This window comes from Elaeis guineensis, chromosome 1 (assembly GCF_000442705.2).
Source record: "Elaeis guineensis isolate ETL-2024a chromosome 1, EG11, whole genome shotgun sequence".
NCBI lineage: Eukaryota > Viridiplantae > Streptophyta > Magnoliopsida > Arecales > Arecaceae > Elaeis > Elaeis guineensis.
The window spans coordinates 155,445,820-155,456,535 of NC_025993.2; the positions used below are offsets into that span (position 1 = coordinate 155,445,820).

Here is a 10,716-nt window from a genome sequence, read left to right on the forward strand (position 1 = left end):
TTTAGCAGCAACCTCTATCCAAGCTTATGGGCACTGAAAGGCTGCTGCACCATAGCAACAACTGTACTCTGAAATTTCTTTTAGGCATGGTAAGGCTATTGCACCACAGCAGTAATTGTGTTCGGACCTTTCGACCGACCCTCCTCTCAAATGATGATATAAAATAAGGAGTGAAAGATTGTTACTAAAACAGTAGCCCTCCTATATAGTTGACGAGAAACTGAGTTAGATTTCTCAAATGATGCTAAAAACTATATAATACTGATGAAGAATAAAAAAGTTTATCTGACCCTGCTCTAGCCACGAACTCCCTTGTTCAAACAATTTTTTCTTACTCTGCACCTAATAATAAATCGAAATATGCAACGAGCAAAAAGAAAAAAAGAAAGAAAGAAAGAAAGAAAGAAAGAAGCCAGCCCTGGCTGAAAACCCCACATTAGAGCCTAAACTCGAGCAACTAGACCAGCAATTCTCATAGAACCCTTCTTAAAGGTAATTTCTCCATGCCCTCTGTCATCTATAAATAAATGCCCCATCTAATCCACCCTTCCCACCATTCCTTCCATTGTGCACAGCCACCATCGGCAGTTTTTACAGTACTATTTTTTTCTCTTCCAGCACTGAACAGTATAGTGACGTGTCACTATACCTATCAGACCAGACCATTACTTCTTTTAATTATCTTCCAAATCTATTCTAAAGAGCTAATCAACTATCAGATCATGCACCTCTCCTCTCCCCTTTCCCTCTTTATTTTTTTTTTCATATCATATCAGATCATTTTCCATATCCACTATGCTCTACTCTCCTCCCTCTCTTTTTAATTTTTTCAGGTGCATGAAAACATTGCAATACTTCAGTAGATGCACAGTAAACACTACCTCATCAGACATCTATACACAGTCAGCTCCAACTGGATACGTCAATGGGCATTGCCATGTGTCATATAGGAAGAGCATGGGGATGCGTTCTAATATATCAGGTCATTTCTCATATCCACCGCACCCTACTCTCCACCTATTTTTAATTTTTTTTAGATATACGGAAATATTGCAACATATCAGTAGATGCACAGTATATACTATCTTATCAAATATTTTTGCACAGTCAGTTTCAATTGGACACGTCGCGGGCATACCACGTGACATGTGAGGAGAGCACAGAGATGTGCGTTAATATACAGGATAGATTTATAATTTTTGACCTTTCTAACATGTGGTTCCACTGTGGACTGTATGTAACGATAAGTGGCTGTGGACCGGTTTTTTAATTTCCGGGCCCCTCCCTCATCCATCACTGGGTCAGGCAGTGTTTGCTTTTAGGGGGACCGGGAATTAAAAAAATGTGCATGATGGATGTTAAAAAAAGTTGATAAATAGGGATTTTTTGTTGGCCTCCGGTCCAAATAGGGACCTGTCATCAAGTTCCCCTTTAATTTTTCACATGCCAAGCCAGCGAACAATGAACAATCCACGAGACTGATGATACAGCTCACATGACAGCATCCTTCAAGCACTCTTTTGGAGGAAATAGCCTTCACTACTCTTACTTTACATTAGGAAGTGGGAACTTACTCGCTTTCTTCTCAGAAATTAATATGTGGATATCACCTTGGGAGGAAGCAGGATTCACTATTTTTCCTTATGTCTAGGTGGTTTTCTGTGGCTACTTCATGGGATCATTAGGGTGTTCCAACATAAAGTTTGGCTTAAATTTATTGAAGAATTGAATTATGTTTTGGTTTGGGTTGACAAGGCTCGGTTTGATTTACGCATTGAATTTGGGTACGACGAAATCCTTATCCTGCTCGGCGCTTCTTGGATTCAATTCAATATGGATATTAACTCTCTGTTCTAAATCCCAAACCGGAACTAATGTTTGGTAAATGTAAATGCTTTCATGTTTCAAAAGAATTTACCAATAATATTATTTGAAAATATTACAACAACCCTTTTCTAGATGCAGATTATTTTGAAGTTAGGAACAGAACAAGTTTATAAAATAGGAGAAAAGGTGGAGTCCAAATTGATTACCGAACCCAACTCTAAAATCTTAATATATTATACTTTTTAAAAAATTTTTATGCACCACGAATGGTACACAACGATACGTATCATCCACGATGATTAACTCACATGTGGAGCTAAAAGAAATTTTTTTTTTTCACATGATGTATTTTGATCTTGTGCATGAGTTAATCATCATAAATGATGCATGTGTCCTGCATCAGTAGCGGTGCATAAAATTTGTTTTAATAATTTTAAGTTTGATCTCATATCCACCCTATCTCTCTGAGAAGATTTTGAAAAAGAAAAAATCATGCCAATCCATCCAACGTTAGCCCTGATTCATTGTCACCATTGTTCTTTGGTTGCCGTGGCCTCATTAGGCGTCTCTGACATTACCATCCACCAACCCAATAAGAAATACTTGAAGTAATGCTAATGGAGCCCCACCACTCCCACAGAAAAAAAAAAAAAAATCCGGGTCAAATTGGCATGAGTTTATTGGGATCGTAATATGAAGCACCAATGCCCATACGAAATGTGTCAGTAGACTGTTGTTTTTATATATGGTAGAAGTAACGTATCCAATGTTTTATACACTGGAGGGTGGTGTGAAGCATTGCAGAAAATATTTTCTATCTTTTAAATATGATTTGCTTGGTTAGTGGACAGCTTGCCATCTTTTCAATGCGCAAATGACGGTTGGACACGCACATGAAGAAGAGTCTACATTTTTTTTTTTTTTTTTTTGTACTTCAGCGTTAATGTCTGCGAAACTGGAGTTTGTCCGATGGCAGCTTGGCAAAAGAATTACTGTAGTGTTAGGTTAATACCGAGGTCTTTTACTAAGACTGTGTCACTTCATCATTGATGGCTTGATGCAACTCGCGGACTGACATGACCAACGCACAAGTGAGGTGGGCCATGGTCCTGGAGAAAGTACCATTTTTTAAAATTTAAAAAGTTTGGACCGTGGAGATTTTTTTTTTTTTTTTGGTATCAGTTGTTTGGTATTTTTCGAAGATTTTTTAGCTAATATGTTTTTGAGAACACTAGGATATTTATTAACGTTTCCATCACGCTAATGCATGGTTATCATATACCTTTTTTAAAAAAAAAAAACATAACCTAAACTACCATCAAATGCTTGCTTAGATAGTATTATTTGGGATTTTGATTCTGAATTATATTAGTCCTTTCTTTGATCACGAGAGGTAGAGTCGTCTGGATAGGAGACGGGGATTAATTTTCCATTAATTTTTTTAAAAAAAACTACATTCATGCTTACACATGTAGATGATTAACTTCTCCAAACAACAGTGCAATAGACCAAATGATATCTAAGGAATTGGAAACAAGCCTTGGACGTAGACTTTGCTATAGATCGACAGCTGGAGACGAGTTGCATTTCTTACATGCATAGTAGGAAGATATTAAATAATTATTTTTTGTTATGTTGTCAATTCAAAGTTTAGCAATTTTGTTCATGTTTAGCAACGAAGACATGCTAATTGGGTACATGAGCGTGCTACTGATGAACTTAATGTATCTTATACTATCAACAATATATTTTATTTAGGTTATCTTGATGATTTCTACATGATTCTATATAACTACGATGGCATGCAGAATTCTTATAAATAAAAAATTATTTAAGATAGTATGGATGACTATTTCGATGACTAATTTTGAGAAATCTATATCAATATTATAAGAATGTAAAATAAGCTTTTGATCAAGATTGATGGATGGCAGAAAGTAATTAATGATATTATTGGATCCAAAATTGTATGATTTTCTACATTTGTATGTGTTACACTTTATTACTTATTTTAATTCATTTATATTATTTTTATATATTATTTAATTATGAATTAATTATGATTTTATTTTTTTTACAAATTGAATGTACCGATAAATAATGTGTACATGGCTCTTACTAATTTTGTAATTTTTTCTCATTTTATCTAATTAGGATAAAAGAGATTTTTTTATCAAAATCTTAAAGACATGTCTATAACTTTATTTAAAGAAGTTAAATCTTTGTCATTGCTATTTTTTTTATATGAAAAGCTCTTCTTTTATGATTTTTTTTTCTCTTATGAAGGAGTAATGAATTCTTATCATTTATGGAAGCCAAATTCAGAATTTTGATTACTTATTCACATTAGCTCATTTTTTATATAGTAGTGGCCTTAAAAAATAACTGACAATGAGATTATTGTGTGTGCTCATACCAAATATATATATATATATATATATATATATATATATATATATATATATATATATATATATATATATATATATATATATATATATGAAGTATCGCTAGCGATCAAAATCGTTACTAAAATACTATTTTTAGTGATAAGTATTGTTGCTAAAAGTTTACTCCCAACAGTAAAAAATGTTGAAAAATAATTATAATTATTTTCAATGATTATAATCGTTGATGAAAGATTACTCTCAATGACCATAATTATTGCTAAAATATTATTTCATTGATCAAAAGTGCTGCTGAAAATCTTTACAAGATAAATCAGAGATCATTTTAAATGCTTTTATGATAATTGTGACCACTGGATAAAATTTTTATAATGAAAAAAATACTGCTTAATTCATAAACAATCATTGTCGAAATTTTAATTGGCTTGCAAAACATATATTTATCAGAGATATAGTAGTGATCGGAAAAACTACTATAAAATTTTTTCCAACAACTCTTGGTACGTTTTCCAATTTACCAAAATATCCGCCAAGTCCAATTATAGCTTTTCATGCTACTTGATTTTATTTTTTATGAATGGGGTTGCTGGTACTTTCAATACCCCAGGAGAAACCTAACAATCAAGCTTTTTGGACGACAAACGGTTGTAGGTTAGCATCCGTGATCTTCTCCATGATCTTTGTAGCACACTGGGCGTCATGATTGTGTCCATATCACGTATGACCAGACAATGGCTGAATGCTTGGTGCAGGGCAAGTCGGCAGCTATCTGCGCTTGGTTGCTTCTAAATTCAGAAAGCTCATGCCACTTGTACAGCTCAGGTGGCAGAACACAGCGTTTTGGCCATTTGGCTTGGGTCTAAACCACATGGTTCTACAGTCATAAGAGTTGGGCCTCAGGGCTGTTCGTCGCCTACGACGAAGCCTACCAGTGGTCTCCCACCCTCAGGGAAAAGTAAAAGTAAGTCACGGAGTGAGAAAGAGGGTGGAAAAAGAAAAAGAAAAAGAAAAAGGAAAAAAGAAAAATGATGTGCTATGGACCACGAAAACAGCACACCGACGGTTCGAAAAACAGAGCGCCGGCCACCACCCAACGCGGACCCTGTCCCTTTTATTCGTCTGTTTTGTTTGACTCGATCGCTCCTCCTCTCCTTCCTCGGCTCTTTCCTTTTTTTCTCTTGAGGTTTTTCCTTGAGAGTCTCTCTTCCCTCTCCCCTAACCTCAACTCCCATCCCCATGTCTTAGCTTCTCCCACCATCTAAAAATCCAAACCACCAAGCAAAACACAGATGGGGACTACTCACCACCATCACCAACCCCCCACTTTTCCCACCAAGAAGCTCATAACTTGGGGTCTCTATGCCCTCCTTTCCTTGGCACTCCTCCATCTCTATCTCTTCCCCGTCCCCTTAAACCAACCCAAAGTCACCAATCACCCTCGATCCCAAAAGACCACCACCACCTCCTCCTCCTCCCTCATCCCTTCCTCTCAAGGTAATCCAAACCCCCGCTCTTTGTTGGACTCTCAAATCCTTTCTCTGCGCTACCTAGAGCTATAGCTGACCATATACATATTCTTTGTAGCAGGGAAAGGGGTTGAACAGAGGAGAAGAAGTCCCCCCTGCGACTACTCCGATGGGCGGTGGGTGCCCGACGCGCGCGGCCCTCGCTACAACGGCACGAGCTGCAGCACCATCAAAGATGGCCAGAATTGCATGGCCCACGGCCGGCCCGACACCGGCTACCTCTATTGGCGGTGGCGGCCGAGCCAGTGCCAGATCCCCGCCTTCGACCCCACGTCGTTCCTCCAGCTGATCCAGAACAAACACTTGGCTTTCGTCGGCGACTCCATGGCTCGGAACCAATTGGAGTCCCTCCTCTGCCTTCTCTCCACGGCATCTTCGCCCGAGCTTGTCTACCGAGACGGGGAAGAAAATAAGTTTCGGCGATGGGTCTTCCATGCTTACAACGCCACCGTCTCGGTCTTTTGGTGCCCGTTCCTCGTGAAGGGGATCGAGAAGTCGGCGTCGTCCGGCCTGAATCACAACAAGCTGTATCTAGACTCGGCGGACGATCGGTGGGCGTCGGAATTGGATCGATTGGATATGGCGGTCTTCTCGGTGGGGCACTGGTTCCTCCACCCTGCCGTCTACTATGAGAACAAATCAGTCCTCGGCTGCCACCATTGCCCTGAATTCAATCACACCGAGATCGGTTTCTTCGATGTCTTCAGAAAGGCATTCAAGACCACACTCAAGGAGGTGACCGAGCGATCCTGGTCATCGCCATCCTCCTCCGAGAAGTTTGTGGTGGTGACCACCTTCTCGCCGGCACACTTCGAAGGGGAGTGGGATAAGTTTGGTGCTTGTCCAAAGAAGGAGCCTTACAGAGAAGGGGAGAAGGAGATGGAGTACATGGACGCGGAAATGAGGAAGATAGAGGTGGAGGAGGTGGCCGCGGCTGCGAAGGAGGCGGCGAAGAGCGGAGGGAGGTTAAGGATTGAAGCGTTGGATGTGACCAAATTGGCATTGCTGAGGCCGGACGGCCACCCGGGGCCTTACATGTATCCGAATCCGTTTGCTGATGGAATAAAAGAGAAGGTCCAGAATGACTGCGTGCACTGGTGTTTGCCGGGGCCAATCGACACTTGGAATGAGATATTGTTGGAGATGATAAAGAGATGGAAAGAAGATAATAGCTGAAGAAGAAGATGTCACCATAATATTTTTGTTTGTTGCCAATTAATTAGAGGAAGGGAATAATAGATTGAATTCTTTTTTTTTTTTTTTTGTTCAATTTCTTATTGAAGGTATGAAAGAAGAGAGTTGGGCGAGCTCTTATGAGCTAAAACATTGATGCATGTTGATGGGGAAAGTTTATGGTTCATGTGGTATTGATGAAGTTGGTGAAAGTGTTCGAGATTTTTTTATCAAAAGTTGAATGCCTTGGGCCACAATAATTTGGTGTGAAGTGGAGCTCCAGCTGTCTCAGCTGTCTCAGCATCTCTCTCATGTGCATTGGATCAAGAAAAATGCTGCCTCCCCAAAATCTTTCGGAAGCTTGTTCAGCACCATGATTTTTCTTGAACTGTCACGGACAATGTTAACATTTTGACATCTAAAGGCGCGTTTAGTTACGTATTTTGATTTTTTAATTTTTAAAAAATATTTTTTATTTTTTATTTTTATTATTAAATAAAAATAAAAAAATTAAAAATATATTTGATAACTACATTGCTATAAAGCAAAAAATAATATTTGAGAACAGAAGAGTCGATGAGGAAGAAGGGTTCGAAAAGAGAGGGAGAAGAGAGTGGAGAGATGAAGATCTCGATGAGGGAGAAATTCGGACTTTTTACTTTTTGATTTGATGTTTTAGATATGGAGAAGTAAAAAAAAAAAAAAAAGTAGGAAAGCAAGTTTTGGAAAATAAAATTTTTTTGTTTCGTATATAAAATAATTATTTTGATTATTTTGATTTTAATTTTTTATTTTTTATGATGTTATCAAATATTACTTTTAAATTTTATTTTTTAAAAATTTAAAAATAAAAAAATATTTTTTTAATGACTAATCAAACGCATTCTAATAAATCATTTATCTCGTGTTTGGCACAAAAAAATTATTGCGTAAATGTAACAGCATCCTTGGATTAAATTGGTTGTGAAACAATTATTGAACAAGGTCATTTGTCTAAGATTCTGCCTTAGATTTGGAAGCCTCCTTATTTGGTGGTACCAGGGATCATGGGGTACATAGGAGCAATAGCAATAGCAAAAGGGTTTCTTTAAAGCTTTCCTGTCCAAACTGTGGTTGATTTGCCCCATGAAAGTTTTAGTAGTTTGGAGGAAAGTTGTAGTGGTTGGATCCTCTCATGTGAGTTTTGGTGGGATGGAAGTGTTGTTAACATATGTTTGGGCTACCACCGACTTGCAGTCCATGTGAAAGGATTATTATGGACTTAAATTTTATCTGTATATCTAATTCTTTTACGTTGTAGTAAATGGTGTTACCACTATCTTTCTATGCGCTTAGAATATTGGACGCAGTATTTGAGGACAGGTTGGAATGGGATAGCTAAGATGGCTCTTGGAGGCTGATACCCCATTTGCTGCGAGATATCTCGAACAAGTTGCGGGGGCCTCGCCTGATAGAGAATCGCAAGGTAAAATTGTCTTTCTCGCTTCGGCAACATAATATTTCCTTCAGGAAGAGGCAGAAAAAGAGGAAAAAAAAAGTTGTAAGAAAAGGTATTTATCTATCAATTAAAATTAATAAATGATTTTAATGGCAAGTACAACGTTTAATTGGCCAATTAATAAATCCATCGAATGATCCTTACTCTGAAGTCATTATGTCAATCATAGCTGCCCAAGAGTGATAAATAATCTTGTGTTTCAGAGTTTGTGATGATGCTAGCCAGTTTTTTTTTTTTTTTTCCTTCTTTCTTCTGATGGAAAAGGAGGCAAAGAGTCACCTGGCTTTTGTTGAAGAAAAGAACCAAACTTATGCACAGGAGGGGTGGGGGGGGGGGGGGGGGGGGGGGGGGGGTGTTGTAAAAGGGAAGATGTAATATGGGGGTGGTGCGGGGGTGGCGAGAAACAGAAACCAAAGCAAAACAGAGACAGATTCAACTGCCATTCCAGCCAGTTTGTTGACAACATCTCCTATTGGCCGCACACCATCAGGTTTGGAGCTTCGAAGTATTGGAAGAGAGCGAACCATGCTGCAGAGACCATTCGTTGAGAAAAATTTAGCAAACCATGTAAACGTGGTTCATGCATCTAGTACATCGCTAGCTTTCTCTCTAAGTAAAATCAAAAAATATCCAGAAATTTAACTTTTCAGAAGAAGTGGCTCAGCCAGCAGGCTACTGGGTTACAAAGTAGAGGTAGCCCATCGTCCACAACCAAGCAAGCACTTGGAGCGGCCCAAACTGCAAAGATCGGTGCCTTGACAGACCAGCTCCTCAGATGAGCTCAGATGTTGTCAATCCATGTCAAAATTTCTCATCTCTGAGCAAAGATACAGGAGACTCTCTCTCTCAAGTATCTTGAACCGAGCCATTCGTGAAACCACTTGATTGCCTTGTATTTGGAACCACCGAAGTTCCAACTGGGCCAAGAAGACTACGTCTACTCGTCAGAAGCAGATTGAGAGAGCCAGCCTGCTGGACCTCTCTACCTCGTTGGCCTTCAGGGAACATGGACTCACTGTGGAAATCATATTAGATCGAAAAATACAAATAGAAATAGAGATGACAAAATCGATCCGACTTGATAGGTATATACTATATCCAAATCTGATCAAATCCGAAAAATAGAGTTTGATCGAATTTGGGTTCGGATTTGGATAAAACCCGAAAACTGTAGCACGGATATGGGTAGGATATGGGTAGTACTGTTTTCTATCCGAATCCGAATCCGATCTGAACCTACGGATATGGGTAATACCCGAATCCATATCTAAATATATATATATTTATAATTCTGTTTTGGTAATTCAGTTTTAGCTGATAATGTGCATATAATTATTTTAGTTATTTGTATGTCCTATGTTGAATTGTAATTCTATTTCTATGTTTGATTTTTATAAATCTGAACTTATAAATTATGTTCTATGTTGAATTGGTAATTTTGTTTTGATTGATAATATGTATAAAATTATTTTGATTGTTTATATTTTTTGAGTATGGGATAGGCATGGGACAGGTATGGTTGGGTATGGAGAAATGGATTACTCGTGAGTATCTCTGAATCCTTTGGATATAGAGATGGATATCTTTTTTCTTATCTGATCGGATATCGGATAGAATTTGGATATAGAATATTAAGTTTGGATTTGAGAATAGATAGTACAATATTTGATTCAAATTCGATCTATTACGAGGGGAAGCAATTATGTCCTCGCCAACTCACAACAGTGAACTAGTTGGGGTGACGCCGTGAAAGTGAGCTTCTAATTGTCCTCTTTAAGGCTACTCGCTGGAGCAGACGTGGCAAAGGCATGATGAGATGTCCACGGTCCAAAGTTTGACTAAAATGACCAAAACAAGTAGCAGCCAGAATAAGGTTTACCGACCAACCAATTGTCATGTAACCAACTCCTCTGACATGATTTGGTTGTGGCAAAAGAATTGGACGGTTCTCATTGATGAACCCACGAACAAACCAAATTGGGATTCCACACGACAGCTGCAACTACTGGAGCCCGTTTGGGTCATCCTTGCCCACAACCGGACTACTTCCCGCTGGATCAACTCTCTGAGCCCCGGCCCACGTCAACTCGCCCCATCCGTTTTTATCCTGCGGGAACCACAGGCACCGAGCCCCGTAGCCTCCCCACTCTCTCCCTTCCCTTTTGCCTCCCTCGCTCCTGCCTACCCTGCTGGTTCCATAAGATCTGGTAAGATAGAGGATTTATATTCTTGGATTTTTTTTTTCTGGTAGAAGGATGAGATTGATAATTTGGATAAAGGCGAT

The 10,716-nt window shown here is 38.7% G+C and overlaps 1 protein-coding gene across 2 annotated transcripts; it reads left to right on the forward strand.

The window, feature by feature from the left end:
- The first annotated feature begins 5,385 nt into the window (after positions 1 to 5,385).
- Positions 5,386 to 7,146, forward strand: LOC105036778 (xyloglucan O-acetyltransferase 2). 2 transcript variants are annotated; one of them, XM_010912512.4, is made up of 2 exons: positions 5,386 to 5,729; positions 5,820 to 7,146. In XM_010912512.4, the coding sequence occupies exons 1-2, from the start codon at positions 5,525 to 5,527 to the stop codon at positions 6,935 to 6,937; spliced, it is 1,323 nt and encodes a 440-aa protein (XP_010910814.1). In that variant the 5' UTR covers positions 5,386 to 5,524; the 3' UTR covers positions 6,938 to 7,146. The 2 variants fall into 2 exon arrangements, with proteins under 2 accessions (XP_010910814.1, XP_010910815.1); XM_010912513.4 differs by having other exon boundaries at positions 5,388 to 5,729; positions 5,823 to 7,146.
- The last annotated feature ends 3,570 nt before the right edge of the window (positions 7,147 to 10,716 follow it).

Coding starts and splice junctions, on each gene's coding strand:
- LOC105036778 (XM_010912512.4), top strand. CDS start 5,525: ATGGGGACTACTCACCACCATCACCAACCCCCCACTTTTCCCACCAAG. Junction 5,730..5,819: donor CCTCATCCCTTCCTCTCAAG/GTAATCCAAACC, acceptor TATTCTTTGTAG/CAGGGAAAGGGGTTGAACAG.